Source organism: Mytilus edulis, chromosome 1, assembly GCF_963676685.1.
Source record: "Mytilus edulis chromosome 1, xbMytEdul2.2, whole genome shotgun sequence".
Taxonomy (NCBI): domain Eukaryota; kingdom Metazoa; phylum Mollusca; class Bivalvia; order Mytilida; family Mytilidae; genus Mytilus; species Mytilus edulis.
The window spans coordinates 109,007,496-109,028,502 of NC_092344.1; the positions used below are offsets into that span (position 1 = coordinate 109,007,496).

Consider the following 21,007-nt stretch of genomic DNA (forward strand, 5'->3'; position numbering starts at 1 on the left):
TGATTGCTTATCTCCAAAACGATTCATAACTGTTTTCTCTGTGTCAAAAGCAGGTAAAAGTCTTTATGGTCTGTCGTATGCGACCTGTGTGTTCCTAGAACAATACAAGGTTATGTATGGACTTTTGATATCTTTTCACAGCTATAGTACAGAATCTTACAATACCGCAACAAATAAACATAGAAAAGAATAGCAATAGTGTGATAATCAGATGCATGTTGTAACAGTTAGGCGTCGCAAAGCAAAAGGGCCATTAAGTTTTCAAAAACCTTCAAATATAAAAAAAAAATAAAAATAAAAGAGGTGGTTTGTTTGCCAATGAGACAACTCTCCACAAGAGACCAAATGACACAGAATTTAACTATAGGTCACTGTACGGCTTAAACAATGAGCAAAGCCCATACCGCATAGTCAGCTTTAAATGGCCCCGAAATGACAATTTAAAACAATTCAAAGGAGAAAAGTAACGGCCTAATTTATGTCAAAAAATTTAAGAAAAAACAAATATGTAACACATAAACAAACGACAACCACTACATAACAGGCTCCTTACTTGGGACAGGCACATACAAACTGAAAGCTTATATTGAAATCAAATATTTTGAAATTGTATGTCATGCGGACAAATGATTTTGTTCGTTTGAGTACATTTCTCATTGGAAAGGTGTTCAGTTCATCCTTTGAGGAGCTTGTTAAGTTATATGGGTGGATGAGAATGTGTTACACTGTATCTTTTCCAATATTTAATTAATTCTTTTAGATGAAATATAAAAAAATTGAAAACAGATTTTGAGAGCAAGGGTTTATTTTAATAAATTGCTACGTCTACTTCGTTTTGCATGAGTTATGACAATGGATGTTTTTCGACTATGTTCAGACCTGGTAGATATTTTTTTCAAAAAACAATTGAAAGCGAAACAATGACATACTTACTTGTTTTTTTAGCTCACCTGGCCCGAAGGGCCAAGTGAGCTTTTCTCATCACTTGGCGTCCGTCGTCCGTCGTCGTCCGTCGTCCGTCGTCCGTCGTCCGTCGTCGTCGTCGTCCGTCGTCGTTAACTTTTACAAAAATCTTCTCCTCTGAAACTACTGGGCCAAATCAAACCAAACTTGGCCACAATCATCATTGGGGTATCTAGTTTAAAAAATGTGTGGCGTGACCCGGTCAACCAACCAAGATGGCCGCCACGGCTAAAAATAGAACATAGGGGTAAAATGCAGTTTTTGGCTTATAACTCAAAAACCAAAGCATTTAGAGCAAATCTGACATGGGATAAAAATGTTTATCAGGTCAAGATCTATCTGCCCTGAAATTTTCAGATGAATCGGTCAATCGGTTGTTGGGTTGCTGCCCCTGAATTGGTAATTTTGAGGAAATTTTGCTGTTTTTGGTTATTATCTTGAATATTATTATAGATAGAGATAAATTGTAAACAGCAATAATGTTCAGCAAAGTAAGATCTACAAATAAGTCAAACATGACCAAAATGGTCAGTTGACCCGTTTAGGAGTTATTGCCCTTTATAGTCAATTTTTACCCATTTTTAGTTAATTCAAGTAATCTTTTACAAAAATCTTCTCCTCTGAAACTACTGGGCCAAATTAATCCAAACTTGGCCACAATCATCTTTGGGGTATCTAGTTTAAAAAATGTGTGGCGTGACCTGGTCAACCAACCAAGATGGCCGCCACGGCTAAAAATAGAACAAAGGGGTAAAATGCAGTTTTTGGCTTATAACTCAAAAACCAAAGCATTTTGAGGAAATCTGACGGGATAAAAATGTTTATCAGGTCAAGATCTATCTGCCCTGAAATTTTCAGATGAATCAGTCAATCGGTTGTTGGGTTGCTGCCCCTGAATTGGTAATTTTGAGGAAATTTTGCTGTTTTTGGTTATTATCTTGAATATTATTATAGATAGAGATAAACTGTAAACAGCAATAATGTTCAGCAAAGTAAGATCTACAAATAAGTCAACATGACCAAAATGGTCAGTTGACCCGTTTAGGAGTTATTGCCCTTTATAGTCAATTTTAACCATTTTTCATAAATTAAATTAATCTTTTACAAAAATCTTCTCCTCTGAAACTACTGGGCCAAATTAATCCAAACTTGGCCACAATCATCTTTGGGGTATTTAGTTTAAAAAATGTGTGGCGTGACCTGGTCAACCAACCAAGATGGCCGCCACCGCTAAAAATAGAACATAGGGGTAAAATGCAGTTTTTGGCTTATAACTCAAAAACCAAAGCACTTTGGGGAAATCTGACAGGGATAAAAATGTTTATCAGGTCAAGATCTATCTGCCCTGAAATTTTCAGATGAATCGGTCAATCGGTTGTTGGGTTGCTGCCCCTGAATTGGTAATTTTGAGGAAATTTTGCTGTTTTTGGTTATTATCTTGAATATTATTATAGATAGAGATAAATTGTAAACAGCAATAATGTTCAGCAAAGTAAGATCTACAAATAAGTCAACATGACCAAAATGGTCAGTTGACCCCTTTAGGAGTTATTGCCCTTTATAGTCAATCTTTAACCATTTTTCATAAATCTAAGTAATCTTTTACAAAATCTCCACTGAAACTACTAGGCCACAATCATCTTTGGGGTATCTAGTTTGAAAAATGTGTCCGATGACCTGGCCATTCAACCAAGATGGCCGCCACGGCTAAAAATAGAACATAGGGGTAAAATGCAGTTTTTGGCTTATAACTATGAATTCAAAGCATCTAGAGCAAATCTGACAAGAAGTTAAATTGTTAATCAAGTCAATATCTATCTGCCCTGAATTTTTCAGATGAATTGGACTACTGGTTGTTGGGTTGCTGCCCTCCAATTGGTAATTTTTAAGGAAATTTTGCCGTTTTTGGTTATCTTGAATACTATTATAGATAGCGATAAACTGTAAACAGCAATAATGTTCAGCAAAGTAAGATCTACAAATAAGTCAACATGACCTAAATGGTCAATTGACCCCTTAAGGAGTTATTGCCCTTTATAGTCAATTTTTAACAATTTTCATTAATTTGGTAAATATATATGTTAATTTTTACCAAATATAGTTCTCTGTTACTAATGGGCAAAGTTCATTATAGATATAATTGTAAGAAGCAAAATCGTTCAGTAAAGTAAGAACTTGAAACACATCACCATCACCAAAATACAATTTTGTCATGAATCCATTTGTGTCCTTTGTTTAATATGGACATAGACCAAGGTGAGCGACACAGGCTCTTTAGAGCCTCTAGTTTAATTGCTGTACAGGTTTACCAAATTGGTAAAACAAATTTTCAAACGCAAACGGTAACATCCTTTTGTGCACAGTTTTTCATTCATAAATTGCCAGCAATTATACATTATTATTATTAGTCTTTCCACTTTTCTGTGAAAAGACCTATTGTTTTTCTTCTTCTGATTATTAGGTCTTTCCACTTTTCTGTGGAAAGAACTATTGTTTTTCTTCTGATTATTTTTTTTTCTTCCGCCAAATTTTGTTCTTGCGATAAACATTTGTTTCACAATATGTCGCTTAGATATTTGGTATATGTTATCGAACAGTTTATGCGCTTTTCAAATTTACCCTGCGTAACCAAATACTTTTTTTTGTAGGAGTTATCTCCCCAAACACTGTTTTCCTTGTGTCCACTACTCCTCCGCAACCGTTAAAGATTACGACAAATTTATTTTATAAAATTGCTCGTTATATCCTTCACATGATTTGTCCTATTTTGACCGAAGCAATATGAACGCTCCATATGAAAGTTATTTCCCCTTATGCATTTGATATAAGTGATATGCATTTCTATCTTGTAAACCATAAGTGATAGAGACCTAGGATCTTTTGATTTGAGGTCCTTGGTCCAAAAAAATGAAAGTTAGGTCAAAGGTTAAGGTCATATTCTTATTTTTGAATTTGGCTTATTTTCACTTATTCCCAAAAACCGTATAAGATAACAACAAATTATTTTTACTAAATTGTTAGTTGCGACATGTGGTAACACATAAATTTTTATCGCAAGGGTACGTTGAACGTAATTTTTTTTTTAAATACGCGTATGGTGATATAACTCATTAACCAAATATAATTAAGACCTATGGTCTTTTGATTTGAGGTCCTTGGTTTATGACCTTGAAATTGATCTCAAGGTCATAGCTTACTTTGATGTTCTAGATTTTGACCTTTGCTTTTACCTCATCTGTATACATGATAAAGCCATGAGACTTTTGGCAAAAGGTATCAAACCATTTAACCTTGAAAAAAACCCGGAAGTGACCCTGTGTTAACCGGAAATAGCTATTTTTTGTACTTAATAATATAAAAGTATATAGAACCAGATATTTTTGGAATCAGTGTCAAGTAAATATTCAAATATTATCGGAAGTAACATTTTTCAAATCGGAAGTAACAAATTATCTCCCTTATTTAAAAAATATTGTATAGAAACCGTATATTTTTAGAATCAGCGTACAATAAGCTATCATTTGACGATTGAAATGACATTTTAAACTTAATTTTACAACTTTCATATCAAAATACATTGTTTTTGGTGGAAAGACCTGCAATTGTTCTCTGAACAATTGTTTTTAATTGTTGTTATTATTGTTTATCGGCGAATCGTATCTACTCATAAATCGACCGGAAAACCCAAATGGATAAAAGAAAATCATATGTCGATGCAAATATGCAATTTCATACTTAAAAGACAACGAAAACCTCACTTGCACTGGAATGGTAAGAATATTCTGTCCAACCAGTGGAATTGTCTGTGGCACAGATATTTAACAACGGTCACCAAAATCATGATGGCGTCCGTAACTTTTTCCAGCTCAACTATACCACAGTGACAACAGTTTCGAAGTTAACCAAATACTTTCTTAAAGAATTAAACACAAATATAGTGACAAATTGACTGTAGTCTTTTTGTGTAACCGTATTGTGTTACACGTATTTACCCACTTGCAACGTTTTGCTTTGTTCGAGTAAACAATTATTTCCCTGTTTATCTTTATAGGTTCCTTACCTGACGGCAATGAAGAGAACGTTACCCGAGAGGCATGTCTACAAACTGTCGATGGTATCTGTGAGGAGAAGATTGCTATAGAAATTGTGAACTGCTCAGAAGGATTTCATGTGTATCGCCTCCAAAATACTACAGCAAATTCTGCTTACTGCTTCGGTAATTTAAAAACCATTGTACTTTGTTTATCATATTTTCTATTTTTTTGATATTCTTAACGAAATTGTAAAATAAATGAACACTATAAAGTTTTGTACACCATACTTCACGATAACATTCTTTAATTGCATATTTGTTACAAATACCATACATCCTTTGAAAAACCATTACATGTTTTTTTTTCGATATTCAGTTGAAGACCATAGGGATATTGATGGAATGAAACATCACAAAGATTCAACACATTGTTCATTTACACAACTCTAAAGTTGAAATAAAATTAAACAAAAAAGATACTTTTGGAAAAGTTCACAGCGTTCTTTGTTTTAATTTTTTTAGGGGACAGAACCTAAACCAGTTCAAAAATCTAATTTAAGAACTATAGATTTAAATGCATGATTTAATTTTCTATTATTGTTAACTTTAAAGGAAGTGGGCCTGTGCTTTGTGCTGATGGTTTGTCCTCAGAATCTGGTTATTATCCCGGATGTTCTTGTAAGTATATAGTTATTACATATTGGATAAGTACCGAAGTGTTATAGATAAATCTCAGTTTAAACAATGATGTATTCAATTAAATTTAATTTGATTAATTGGAGAAAATACTAAGAAGCGTTGGAATCTCCTTCCATATAGCAGTGTACTCTGAATATCATCGAAAAAGAAAATTTTGGCATTTGATTTGGGGCTTTCCATTTTGAATAGTTCCTCATAGCTGGGTTTTATTGTTATTTTACTGTTTGCACACAAAGACAATAGCAAAAAATAAACCAATTCATAGCAGATTAGAAGAATACTTCAAATAATTAACATATAATAATTCAAATAATATGATAGGTAACGAATATTCATAAACATGTGAGATTCAGTATTTTAAAAAATTGAAAAGTGTATGTTGATGATCGTGTTATATAACTGAATAATATATTCCATGAATTGACACCAAGGCATAGAAATGACAGCATTCGAAACCAGATGTCATCAAGAATGGATTAGTGTTTCTCACGTCCAGTGACAACTGAAACATTGTTTACTCGTGGTATCAGTCATACACATGAAGAATGTGGCAGGGTTTTAAATGTTTGTGAACACTTTTTTCACCCCTGTCCTTGGACTGTAATACAACAACACAACACCATAACAAACTGTAAAAATAACGTTGAAAAGACGTAATTTATTGGGTCGGTACTAAAAACATACTAATACAAAACACCCAAACACAAAATACTTACCTTTGATACATGCTATTACAGAAAACTTTTGAATAACAAATTCTGCTGCTCCTAACCTTTCAAGAGGAAATTTAACAATTAAACTTCAGTACAAATCTTATATTATATACTTATAAGTGTTGCCTTCATATATAAATGTGTTATCATATATTTTATAGCATCGTTTCCAAATGAAACGGCCCATCCTGAAGTAGAAGTAATTTTGGTAGAGGGACCCGTGTACAATGTTCCAAATTACGAACCAACACCGAGTTTGTCGTCAACGTTTCAGTGTAGCTTCGAGGTTGAACAACAAGACTCTTTCGTCTATGATATTTACTGGTATATTAATGGGAATAGCGTGACGGTCTTTAAAGATATCCCAAACAATGACTTAAGAGGTACAATCTTGAAAGACAAGGACTGGAAAGGAAAATATCAGATGAATATGGATGTATGTTAACATCAAGATAGCGGTTTATTTTTACAGTGTTATTAGAAATTCCTGTCATACACATTACAACTGAGAATGGAAATTGGGAATGTGTCAAAGAGACAACAAAACGACCATAGAACAGAGAACAGGCCACCAATGGGTCTTCAATGTAGCGAGAAACTCCCGCATCTTCAAGCGTCCTTCAGCTGGCCCCTGAACAAATATATATACTAGTTCAGTGATAATGGACGTCATACTAAACTTTGAATTACATAAATAACATTGCATAAATTGTTATGCTTCTATTCCAAGCAGTTAAAATCTTGTTGCGCTTTAATAATAACGGAAAATGAGACATCTTATTACTAGTAACAAAAATCACTAGCAAAATTGAGAAGCATATGCATTGAATTATGTCCATTTACAAATTTCACATAGCCACCATATACAAGCTAAAGAATGCAAAACGTGTATAACAAATTACACCTTACTTGCTAGCTTTAAGACAAGTAGTTCTTCTTAATTGAATCTGAGAGGGTGGAAAACAAGAAAATCTTGTTTCTTTTACTCTCTCAGAGAAAACTGTTAAATTTAATTTGTAATTGCCTTAAATGGACGATCATAATTGCCTGTTTATTTTAGGTAACATGCTCTGTACGGATAAGATATAGTGCAGGATCTTTACCAGGTCCATTTTACAAAAGTCCAGTATACAAGGCCGGATTTTATGTAAGTTAAATTCTAAATCCTAAAAACATTTACTCTTCTCATTTGTATTTTAAAATATTTTGTAATAAATGATTTTTATTTCAGCTAAAATAAGATAACATATAAATTTATATAAAATTGTCAGAACCTGACGATTTTCTTAAACACTCTGCGGTTATACCAGGGTTATGATTCGATATGACAAACTTGTGTTTTGTCTTCTCAAGATTCAAAAGAGACGTAGGAATCAACACAATAAGATGGTTAAATGAATCTGAATCATTGATTTTTCATGTTCCCACACGAGCACTAATTAGACACTCGTAGATGACAAAACGTTCACCAGCAGTGGCATTACTCAAGTGTTTAAAATATAAAAGATGTACAATTGAGTACATTTGTCAACTAAATATTTACCATGCCGGTGCAATCGAGAATCAATTGAATTACAACAAACTTGAAAAATTTATCATTAAAAAAAGTTGTGCTAAATATCGCTGAAACAATATGAAAATCTTAGTGTTCAAAAGGTTTTAAAATTTGTTTTTAATAGATTTAAGAAAATTTCAAGAAAATAATCTCAACAATCAACAAAGTGGTTGTAAAAGTTCATCATTAAATCTAGCAAATTATATTATAAAGATTATAATGCTAGAAAAGTGTTTCTTTAACAGAATAATCGGCAGTTGTGTTGAATCAAAACAGTAGGAATTGGATATAGATTGCTTAACATACAGTAAAATAACATTTCAGGTTGTGGAAAATCTGGCCAAAGCAATCTATGTCTTTGGTAGAAACTACAGGACTAAATCATTTCATGAACCTAACCTGACAGATTTTAGATAAGCTCGCAGAATTTATGAACCATTTGCTTTATAAGATAAAAACAAGTTCGGTTAATCAATTACCAAGGAACAATCAAAGATAAACATATCAAATATATATATATATATATATTACTCTTACTCTATGGAAATATATCCCTTTCTGAATCCATTGTATACAAAAATTTAATCAACGTGTGGTTGCCGGTGATCTCAGAAGATGATTGGCTGAGTCAAAGGGTCATAACCCCTCTCAGCTCCCTGAAATGATCGAAATGTTCTAACAGGTGTTAATGAAATTGACAACTTCGTGGAAAGTGGAAGGTACTCGAAGGGGATTTTGTTTTAGAATAAAGGAAAATTTATCTTTTAATCATTAGAGATTATTACATAGTAACACGTGGATTATCGGATTTATCTAATAATCTACTTGTATCAATGTAATAATCTATATTTATATATATTACATTTTCATTATCTTCTTTTTAGCCTGAGAAATATGAGTATACTGTAATAGAAGGTGAACACGTTAACATAGCTTTCACATCAACAGTACCTATTGGATGTATAGCATCACATCCTGACATACTTTCTAACTGCTACCAAAATTTTTATATATACCAACCTCAGTATGACAACGAGGAACCTGTTCGTTGTAAAAATAATATCGTCAATAGAGATGTTGTCTTCAGAACAAAATTCTGCGGAATCAAAGTAGGAAATCTTGATTGGAAGGAGAAAAAACATTTACAAGTTTATGGTTTCAGCGATGGTCTCTACAATCACCAAGACCGATCAACCTTCATCCGATTCTCTACTACATCTGTATCTGATGTCAATCACATTTGGCAACACATCAAGATTGCCGATATCAAGGTATGCAAAAACCTATACCGCGTAGCAAGTTAAAAAAATTAAACAAGAAAACTAACAGCCTGACCTTTGTAATATATAAATAATAATCGGGAAACAAATACGACAACAAAAGTCAACAACTGAATTACAGGTTCCAGACTTGTACAGGCACATACAGAATTTGGAGGTGTTAAACAGGTTTACGGGCGTCCAATACTTTTCATAACCTGAGTTTAAATAAAAAGTCCAAATAAAGTACGAAGTTGAAGAGCATTGCAAACCACAAATTCAAAAAGGTTTTGTGTAATACATCACAGATAATCTTTTCATGTGTTAGAACATTCATAGTAATTCGAAAATTTCTAAATTTTATAAACAATTGATTTATAATAATGCCCATTTCAATGATTATTCATATCAACACAGTGCTGGCATTTGAATAAAAAAAACAATTGCAAAGTTGAGCATGTAATACTAATAATAAACACTATAAAGTCGAAAACAAATTCTACGAACTAGAGTATAGATTACAGGTAAGCTCCAAACCTTATTGTTATATGCAGTATCCATGACGGTTGAGCAGGATATAGGATTTTCTCAAATCTGTTATCTTTTGCTGTTTAGAAGGGTTCATAAATAACACAACATGAAAGGTTTTATAGAAAAAAAAATAGCATTTTAAATTTGTGTCAACAATTTGAATTTCTATAAGTTGAGTTATCCAATACAATTCATATAGCTCTCGGATAAATTTTCTGGACATAATATTTTATACAACATCGTAATTCATTGAAATCGTGAAAATGATTAAATTGCCCAAAAGTAAAATAACACAATACCAAATTTCAAGGAAATACTGAAGAGGAAATCATAAGCTCAAGCACATCAAATGAATGGAAAACAACTGCCAATATTCCTGACTTGGAACAGTCATTTATGTATATAGATAATTGTGGATAAAATATGGTTTTATAGCTAGTCAAACCTTACACTTATATGACAATCACATAAATTTCGTTATTTTGAAAACAATGTGTGAACAAAAACAAACAGATATAATAGGTCAATATGTCAAAAATAGAGGCAAAGCGCAGTCAACATTTTGTTATAAGCTTAATCACCATAAAAGCAAATAAATGTTCAAAGCACAGTAACACAATGACGGTATATAAATACCAAGCCACTCCAAAGGGCTATTACCAAAAATGAACTAAACAGTATATGAAATAATTTACATAGATAATAGAAAGCAGATGAAATTATATTTTGAACCCAAAAGTTGTAACTCAAGATACTTTTAATCAAAGTGTGTAGATTCAATAGTTTCATTATAAATGCATTGAAATAATCAGGTGCTCGTATACAAATAATTTAAAGCATGTAGTTCGTTTTGTGTCTACTTTGTTAATTTTTTATTCTTTCGCACAGTTAAGTGTTATTGACAAAGATTCTGCTTTAACGAGCAGACTGTGCCAGTCTTACAATGATCCTCATATTACAACATTTGATGGTAGAGCATATCATTACATGGATATTGGAGAGCATGTCATATATAGAAATGATAGAGGACCTTATTGGGTAAGACATTTTAATCGTTTAAGAATAACCCATGTCGCTGCTCTAATATAAAAGTTTAATTGCTCTGTTACCTTTCTGATTTCCGCTTCATAATTGATATGATCAAACGTTAATTATGAAATTTATTAGTGTAAACATAACAAGTGCTATATTTTCTGGTGCTGAAAAAATCTACCGTCTAACTTCATTAACCAATGAAAGCATTTTAAGATTAGAAGATTGTGTCCCACATTGGTCTGGATGAAATTCATTTCCAGTTATCAATTACAAATTTCCATTTCCGGCTTAAGGGAAACTAAAAATTCACGTGCATAAAACGTACATGCATAACGCATTCAAAGTTTACGAAGATGCTCCTTTTTTTTACAAATATTAAGTATTGTAAATTTATGTAGGTTCATGCTTTGTTCACCAACTGTGGTTTTGGTTGGGCTGGATCTGCATGCCACTGTGGAATAGCTATTAGGAGCAGACAGTCGTTGTTTGTACTGAGGACTTGCAAAAAGATTTCACGAAAAGAAAAATACCTATTAGATCAGCCTATAACTGAAATCAGGACATGTGTTGATAGTGATATGTCAGTTGTCAGTAGCGGTGATAGTTATACGGTAATTTTTTTTTGGTTTTTTTTGTTTACAAAATATACATTATTGCCTAATGGTCAATATCAACCGTTCTCATAAAGGTCAATTGCTTTTATGACTCAGTTCCCCTTAAACTTAAAATTAAAGAAAAAACATACACGGCTTCTCGTTTTACTAGAGTTGTCTGACTCTAAAGTGCGATGGGAACGCTAAAGTGCGATGGTCTACCCTAAAGTACATGGTTCCATATACGCTAAAGTGCGATGGTCCGGGAAAATATAGACGTTAGAAACGCAGTTTGATTATGACGTTAACAGTCGTTTATACAAAACAAAAATGTACATGCCGTAAGATAAATTAAAAATATTTGATCAACATATTTTTTAAACCAAATGTCTATGACATTATTTCAAACATAATTGTGATTTGGTCGGCTGAAGCAAATGCGTTTTTTAGTGCTAATAGAAGGATCTGCATGTATCCTTCACCCGACCTGGCATTTCACTATACACGTATAGGTTCCCTGTGTCCTGTTTCTATTGGAAGCGAACAGATCAAATTATATCTAGTAAACGTTGCAATTTATTTTGCGGTCCCCTTTAAAATATTGTCGATTTTATTGAAAATTAAGCGTATATGATAAATTGTCGGCTAAAACATAGTTTGTACATTGTAGGTTAATATAACATGTATTTGTACTCGTTACGAATATGGAGAAAGCTTGGCGAATATTGTTTTTTTTTCTTGCATTTACATTAAAGCTTGTACAAATAAATATTACTTATTCCGACTTTTGTATGAGTAATTTGCAATGACGACTATATAAGGGAAAAGGGAGGAGGGAGGGGGTAGAATATTGATGAACTGTGTGAACGGCAAGCTACGCCAATTATCAAAATATTTCTAAATACGCCTTAAATGTAAAAAAAAAAATTTAAAAGGAAATACAGTATTTTGTCACAATAAATATTTTTTTTAGCAATTATTACGTTGTTAGTCTTCTATAAACAATCATTCCATCCTACAGTCCAGTTTATTATCAAGTCTACATATTTTACATATGTTATACCCTAACATACTAACTTTTGCCAAAAAAAAGCATTTTCAAAAATCCATGTACTTTTACGCTTAAATCCCTCCAACCTTACCCTATTGGTGCATTTCACTTTTAGTGTGATAAACCATCGTACGTTAGCAAAGAAACAATCATAGCACTTTACCATGAAACACCATCGTACTTTAGCAAACAAACAACCATCGCACTTTAGCGTGATACACCATCGTACTTTAGCGTAGACCATCGCACTAGGGCGTGACCATCGCACTTTAGAGTACCATCTCACTTTAGAGTCCTACATATATATAATAGATCGTTGGTTTTCCCGTTTGAATGGTTTTAAATTAGTAATTTTTGGGGCCCTTAATAGCTTAATAATGGTTTACCTTTACACATTGTGACTACTACTGAACATCTGATTCATGACTTATGACAAGTGCATACAAATGCTGCGGGTTTAAACGTTTTAATAGGTATAAACCTTCATCCTTATCTGAAACAATGGTGTTACATCACAAGTGACTCTAGAAGTGACTTACAGTTTCGTACCTGAATAAAGAAAGGCAACAGTTGTATACAACTGTTCAATAATCATAAATCGATTAAGAGAAAACAAATCCGGGTCACAAGCAAAAACCGAGTTAACACATCAACTACTAGTATAAGAGACTTGGTACAAGACATTTAAAAATGCTGGATTGAACTTGGTTTTATGTCTAGCCAACCTCCTGTTTATATATCAATGTTACAAATACCGCTAAAATGACATTATGTGACAGGAATACAGTATAAAACGCAAGAACACACAGGACAGATAAGTACATAAATAAGTAATACCATAGTTCTTTACATAATGTAAACCACAGAATAACAACGGACGCCAACTTCCATGAATTTTCGACAGTATACCATAATAGAACTATTCTTACATTATACTTTTAAACCCCTTTTAACGTTATATATACAAAACGGTTTGAAAACATTGAAACCAAACGATTTTAAAGAGACCAGGCGAAACTATCGAAAGTCAACCTCGTTTTATTGAGAAATAAAACAAATTATTTAGTCAATAGAAAAGTTATATTCCAAAACATTGTGCCAAAAATAAATTTTCAATACTTTCAACGATATCTAAGAGTTAGAATTTTACACTTTGAATTTATATTTTATTTGTAAAATTATGTCACAATTTATTATAGGTCACGTTACCTATTGGAACGGAAATAAAATTTACAGTGTCTACTTATTCCCGTTTCATCACGATGGTATCTGTTAAACCATCTATATATGACATAAACGAAGCAAGAGGTCTTTGTGGTGTTCCAAGTGCAACTAAGGATCCTTCGGATGATTTTCACCACCGTGAACAAGGACCAATAACCGACGATCAGAAATTTGCCCATTCTTGGAAGTAAGTTAATTATTTTCATTTTACAATAAAACGTCATAATACTTGGAATATGAAAGACATACGTCTTAAATTTTACTGCAAATTATCAAAGAAAGGAAGTAGACATATTTTCGAGTAAGATAACTGTTGATGCGACGATGATTGGTCCATGTCCGTTGTCACCCCTTTCATTTTAGTAACTGTTCTAACGGAATAACATGAGCGGTATCATTTTTGTTTCTAAAACGGATGTGAATTTCGACAATTCATGTTTCTTCATTGATGTTTCAAGAGTAAAATACCTCAAAATCAAAAACCTTTTAAATCATGAGGAATAAAAAAAACATCTTAAGACGACAATGAATAAGAGCTTTGCGTGATTCGCAAATTTTAATAACACAATATCCATTTTTCCTCCTCCTCGGTGGTTTAGTGGTGGTAGCATGTTTTCCTCGAGTGCGAGAGATCATAGGTTCGAACCCCGATCGAGTCAAACCTAAGATTTTAGAAGTTTTTTGTCTGCCCTCTACCAAGCACGCGGCATAAAAGAGTAATAGCAAAGACTATCTGGTCCGAGTCAGAATAATGTGTTCGGTAGGGGGTCATGTCTTACTGTGGAATGTTCTTGTTAAAACTCTGATCAGCGTGTCGGTCTAGTACACAGAAAGATTAATTTTCAAATAGTATTATTATGTTCACGTCCTGAATATGCATTTTATTTGCCTCTGGATATTAAACAGCCATCCATCATCATTATCATCCATATTGTCATGCTAGTACCGAACTACTGACAACTGAGCTGGTGATACAATCGGAGACTAGCATCCCACCTGAAGAGCTATAGACCCACTGATAGTAATAGAATTAATCTTTAAAAGCACCAGTTGCGCTTTTTAAGACAATGAAATGACTTAATATAAATATAAGAAGATGTTGTATCAGTGCCAATGAGACATCTCTCCATCCAAGTCATAATTTATAAAAGTAAACCATTACAGCTAAGGTTATCTATTCATGAGGTAGAAAAGCCTACGTATTTCAAAAATACAAATTTTGGAAACAGTTTATAATCCTGGTGTTGACATGCATATCAATAATGTGGTCATTTTTATAAATTTCCTGTTTTACAAAACTTTGATTTTTTCGAAAAACTAAGGATTTTCTTATCCCAGGCATAGATTACCTTAGCCGTATTTGGCACAACTTTTTGGAATTTTGGATCCTCAATGCTCTTCAACTTCGTTCTTGTTTGGCTTTATAAATATTTTGATATGAGCGTCACTGATGCGTCCATTGTAGACGAAACGCGCGTCTGCCGTACAAAATTATAATCCTGGTACCTTTGATAACCAATTAATCAACATTTATGACATATCAATAAATTACAAATATTACATAACATAAAAACACCTTATCATTATGGGACCAACTCGCCAGTTGTAAAGCTATATTTATTGAATTTATTATAAACAAAAATATATATAAAGAGTCCGTCACATATGATATCTGCACTGGCCGCTGCCCTTTTGAAATATCTACAAAGATAAAACATAAACAGTCGGAAAACAACTATATGAAAAATACATGCATTCTCCATATAATTATCTATTTAGCCGCACTAGTAACTAAGCTTCGAATAATTATATACGGTTGTTATATAAACAAAGAAAATTATTACCGCTTTTGAAATTTGTGCAACATAAGTTGCAACTTTAAACTCAAAATTTAACATGTCGAATACGGACCAATGGTCAATGTTTATTAAAGTAAATAAACTCCAAGGAAAATTCAAAACGGATAGTCATTTATCAAATGGCAAAATATAAAGCTGAAACTTATCAATTGAATAGAAAACAACTATCAAATCACTTGTTTGGTATAGGTATTTACTTAGAAAATGGTGCATTAAAGCTAGTTGTATAGATAGCTTAACCTATCACTTGTATGACAGTCACATAGAACTCAGTTATATTGACAAAAATGTGTGAGTTCAACAAACGGAATTAGTATATTAAAATGTCAAAAATAGGGGTGCAGCAGTCAATTGACATTGTGTAATCATCTTAATCACTGTAATAAACAAACAACTATGTCAACAAAGAAAAACAAAATGGCATATATAAACACTTATTTATAATAAACCTTTTAAAATTGTCCGTATATAAAGTTTGAAATCATAAAAAAATAAGATTTCAACTCCCTCAGGCAAAGTTGACCTAGGAATAATTTGGCAGTATTTAAGTCCTTTTTGTTAATACAGCTCTTCACCTGTTTTGGTTCTTATACATCCTCGGCTTTCTAAAATTAGGCTTTGAGCTTTCCTTATGAAAGTAAATCAAGAAAAGCGTTTCGGACGCATGAAACTAATAGCGTGTTGTTTTCCTTTATTTAAGACAACGCACGTAAGAAATATGAAAGACAAGACTTCAAAAACATTACTGTAGTCCAATAACACAATGATGGGCTGTATTAATACCGAGCCACGCCAAGAGGATATTATCAAAAATTAACTTAATAGTATAGAAAAACAATTTAGAGGCATTTTGAATTAACATATTATGTATGTGAAATTTGTTAAACACTAAAAAACTGTTGCATATACTACTTTTAATATAAATAGATATCATGTTACTTGTGATTTTTTTCAGGATTCACCCTTCTACTAATCCCAAAGAACAGCTCTTCATACCAAATCCTCATTTTCTATCCGAGGAACCTAATATTGAAATTGAAATTGAAAATGACAACTCAAATGCAAACGTGACGACAGGAACCTATTGTATTTGTGAGAAACAAGCGGGAAGTGTTGGCGAAGAGTTTTATACTGCTCAGTGTAGTTTGTCAGATAGCACACAGTATTGTCCTTCTGATGAACAATTGTTACCTGGGAATGAAAAACCAAATAATCCTGTTGTAACAGTTTGTACATCAAGCAAGCAGAGAAGATCGTTGTCTCATAGAAGTCGACGTAGCGTTACGGATACTGATGATGTCATTTTGGACAATGACTCCTTAGATTACGATGATGATGTTAACGACAACATCACTGTAAGACAATTATATCGTAACACTATTAGTTTAAGTATACTTATTTATAGTGAATTAGGAAACAAGATTTGCAACTTATATTAATCCCTTTCCACTTTGCAGGTTCGACTACTGCCTTGTAGCGGCATTAGTCTGCTCTTTTTCGAAATCCACAAGGGTGTTAAGACACAAGAGATATTGGTCTCGTTTAACACGGGTAAGCCATTTATCGCCCCCTTCCGACGGAATATCATCTTTTCCTCAAGACCATGCTCGCATAGGTGCCAGGGGAGAGCCGAAAATTAAGTCCCTGAAATTTTCATCCCGGAACCAGGAACCTTTGTGTTAGTAATCCGACGCACTAACCACTACACCAAGGCTCTCTTCAGTACACTATTAAGGTCGACACTGTATATCGGAAATACATTGCTTCCGTCAAAATGAGCTTGCAATGTCTTGCTGATACCAGATTCGTTGATGATTAAATCCATGAAAAAGAAAATAATAGCGCGAAAAAGATTTGAAGTTTCAAAATAAACATTCCCCATTTCCATTCTCAATTTTAATAAATATGACGCCTTATATTCATGATAGCTATATAGTTCAACCAATATTACTATTTTATTTCCTTTTCAGTTTAAAAAAAATATAATATAGAAGCCAAATTTAACAAAAACACAAATATTCCTAATATCGAGTGTAATTTTCTTATAAAGATGCAGTGTAAATATGTATAAATTTGTGACAATAAGGTATTTCTATTTAATTTTGTATATCTTGTGTATTTGGGTTGTTTTTGTGATCTTTGGCTAATTAGGTTATTCTCCTGAGATGAACATTATAGTTTATCCATTCATTTTCCAAACTTTGTATTATTTTGTGATTTTACAATAATCTTAGCTTATTTACAAATTTTTTAAGTAAAACTATAATGTAAAATTGTTTCGATCCTGTTTCACGTATTCACGTGGTTCTTAAAAAAGACTTCTTTTGTTTTTACTATAGATTTTCATAAAAATAACAAAAAGTTTACACAACGTTTAAAGAAAAATACAATATTAACATTGACATTGTTTCTCATTTTCAAGTTATTTACTAAACGATCGATTTAAAGTATTAGTTTGTACATTTGCATTTGATCCATAATGACGAGAATATCACAATTCTCCAGTTTTCATTTTTTATGTTGTGTATATCTGGCCGTATTTTACAGGAATTGCCATTTAGAAATGGATGGACAGAAGAAAAGGCTAATCTGACATGCACCGATCGCATAAAGAAATCCCTTCCTTCTGAACTACCAGACATACCAGGATTATCAGATTATGACTACATCCAATCCTGCATCATGGATATCAAGGTGAAATTAATATTTATTTAGTTTTAACTAAAAATAGTTAAAAGTTTATAAATTCAAAATGTCAGATGATGTTATCTTATATCACATTTTCGCACAAGCTTGATGATAACTTTCAATTTAATATATTCTAGTTTGCTGAGGAATGGAATCACAGAAAAGGTGGAATAAAGTGTGTGGATTTTTTTTTATGTTTTAGAGGTTTTGATTCATCTCGAAGCCATTTACCAGAAAGCAACGATTTGAATTTTTGGTTGGTCTGAGGTTTCGAACTAAATTTGCTATCATAAAGAAAATAACATGTTATATTTTTTGTGCGTTCAAAGCGTTTCTCTAGATGATCGTTTTTAAAAAAAAATAACTTTTAGCAATTAAAAACCCAAGAATACAGAAACACTTGAATACCTGAAAAGTAAGATATAAAAATATAACAACAAGGAAAATTCAAATAATCCCATTATCAAATGGCAAAATCAAAATCTCTAACACATCAAACGAATGGAATACAACTGTCATATTCCTGACTTGGTACAGGCATTTCCTTACGTAGAAAATGGTTGAACAAACCTGATCGTATATCTAGCTAAACCTTTTACTGAATAACAAAGGAAGAGTTTATACCCAAAATGGACAACAACAAAAAATATAATAGCACAAATCCATGTATGATCAACTAACAGACAATTATCAAATGGGACTGAGTCGGGATATGCATACATAGCAGAGTAACAGCCTGTCGATGTAAATGAATGTTTTTGGAGTTCATGAGATTCCATCAGTTTAATTAAGTTCCTTATCTTAATTTGTATCTACCAAATTAATTGATCAGTAAACTACTTTTATTTGTTTAAACTTATAAATACAAGATGTTATTGTGTATAACAAATGTTCCAATTTAAACTTTAAGTAAGTAAATTATCTTGTAAACTAATTACAATATGTTTAAACTGAGGTCTTCAGTTCTTTTTTATAAATAAAAGTCCTAATTTATGTATACTTTTTAAGAAAGGAAATTAGCTGTGTCAATCATTTTCAATTGCATTTAACTAAAAAGCCGGTAGAAGAATGATTGTTTTTTTTGTTTTTTTGCTTTTTGTAGCAAATGTTGACTATCATAATGGATTCTACAGCCCGTAACAGAGAAGTGATCGAATTGATGTTTCTCTACCGTCAAAATTAGCTACGTTATCGACAAACTTAATTGAGTAGTGACCGAACTATTGGTACTTTAACGTTAAAAAGATTGACAATGCTGACAAACTTTCATGTGTCGATAATCAAGTTTAATACCGATAATATGGAAAATAATTCTAATAATATGAAACAAAATATATCCATGCACCATTTCGATTGGGCGAAAAGTAGTCATTTCTTCAAAGTCAGAACAGAAAAAAAAAGATTTATGGGAGGACGTCTTGATAGTATTATTTCCTTTACAATTTTACCCAAAACTAAAAGAAATATACTGGTAAACAATTAAAAAGGTGTTTGATAGGAATGAAGTCCTTTATTTTTTCGGACTACAATGTGTACCGTATGTGTGATGGATTTGAAGTCAATCAATAACTTTGAAATGTTTTCTCATATGTATACACAAAAGGGAGGACTGGTATTTGTACTTTTGTAAGACTATGTCTTCGTCCGTTTCACATGTTAACTTTTTTCTAGTACAGTTTAAACGGGAAAATTTTGTTGAGAATTTTTTTTAATATGACAAAATAACGAGCAAAACTTTTTCTTGCAATGGCACACACAGAGAATATTTTTTTTAGTAAAAATCAGTAAAAAAAAAAATTCTCCAAAATATACCATGGCCAGGACCTGACAGTTGTTAGCAGTGTACAAATGAAAATCGTCCGGAAAACTGCGCTTGCTGTCATTTTGAGGGATCATGCAACCATAGATGTATTACATCTATGTTGCAACATTTCACCTATTACCCATAAACAACTTAGGTTCTCAATTACTAAAAAAAGTTCTAAAAGATAATTTCAAATCAGAGTAAACATATTAACTTCCTTATATCCAGTCGAATTTGTCTATAGGTTACACAAAGCTGGTTCTTAAAACGTTTGTATCAGGGAAAACATTTTTCTTTGACTTTTAAAACATGTAGGGGAAACGGATTTCCTAACCATTCACATATAATATTCCGTATTTCTGATTTTTTGTTCGATAACGTAAATTATACGACTTTTTTTATGACTACGTGAACTTGTGCCATTTATTTTTGCTGGTCTTTAGGAAGACAATTTACAATTGTGCAGTGAACGGATGCACTTATACATAACCTTATAATTCTGTTTGGAAACAAAAATAAATTCCCAATATATAAATATACATGTATGAATATACATGTATTATATGTCGTGTACATGATTTGGATTTTGTAGATATAACTACCGCACAGAAAAAGTATCATGGATTTTGAGGCTTTCATATTCAAGGTTTTGAATTCTACCCTTATTGAAAACCCACGGAGACCTCTACAGTTCCTTAAAACGTCAATTATTTTTTTGTAAATTGAGTGCCGTCTCCCTGAACATGCTAACACTTAAGTCATATCTTTTCATTTTCATATTTTTTTCCCTGTTTGTCTCTGTTGTCTTGATTGTTGGAACGATTAGTGGTATCTAACAATATTTATGAAAACTTTCTGAGAATTATGAATATTTCTTCTCTGTCAGATATAAATGACAGATGAATCGGGCTAAGCTTAGTAACTTTCAGTCAACAGACTACTGTAACATTGACGCACTCGTTGAACTGTTTAAAAGATTTGTGTTTATGACCAAAAATTT

At 32.4% G+C, this 21,007-nt stretch overlaps 1 protein-coding gene across 1 annotated transcript in view; it reads left to right on the forward strand.

The window, feature by feature from the left end:
• The window catches only part of LOC139498307 (von Willebrand factor D and EGF domain-containing protein-like), a 31,456-nt gene that overhangs the window by 4,080 nt on the left and 6,369 nt on the right, over positions 1 to 21,007 (forward strand). Inside the window, exons 4-13 of the mRNA XM_071286709.1 lie at positions 5,015 to 5,179; positions 5,609 to 5,674; positions 6,570 to 6,844; positions 7,469 to 7,555; positions 8,848 to 9,234; positions 10,642 to 10,791; positions 11,187 to 11,399; positions 13,632 to 13,843; positions 16,471 to 16,870; positions 18,063 to 18,209. Of these exons, the coding sequence (XP_071142810.1) occupies positions 5,015 to 5,179; positions 5,609 to 5,674; positions 6,570 to 6,844; positions 7,469 to 7,555; positions 8,848 to 9,234; positions 10,642 to 10,791; positions 11,187 to 11,399; positions 13,632 to 13,843; positions 16,471 to 16,870; positions 18,063 to 18,209 (2,102 nt within the window). The remainder of the gene's footprint in view (positions 1 to 5,014; positions 5,180 to 5,608; positions 5,675 to 6,569; positions 6,845 to 7,468; positions 7,556 to 8,847; positions 9,235 to 10,641; positions 10,792 to 11,186; positions 11,400 to 13,631; positions 13,844 to 16,470; positions 16,871 to 18,062; positions 18,210 to 21,007) is intronic.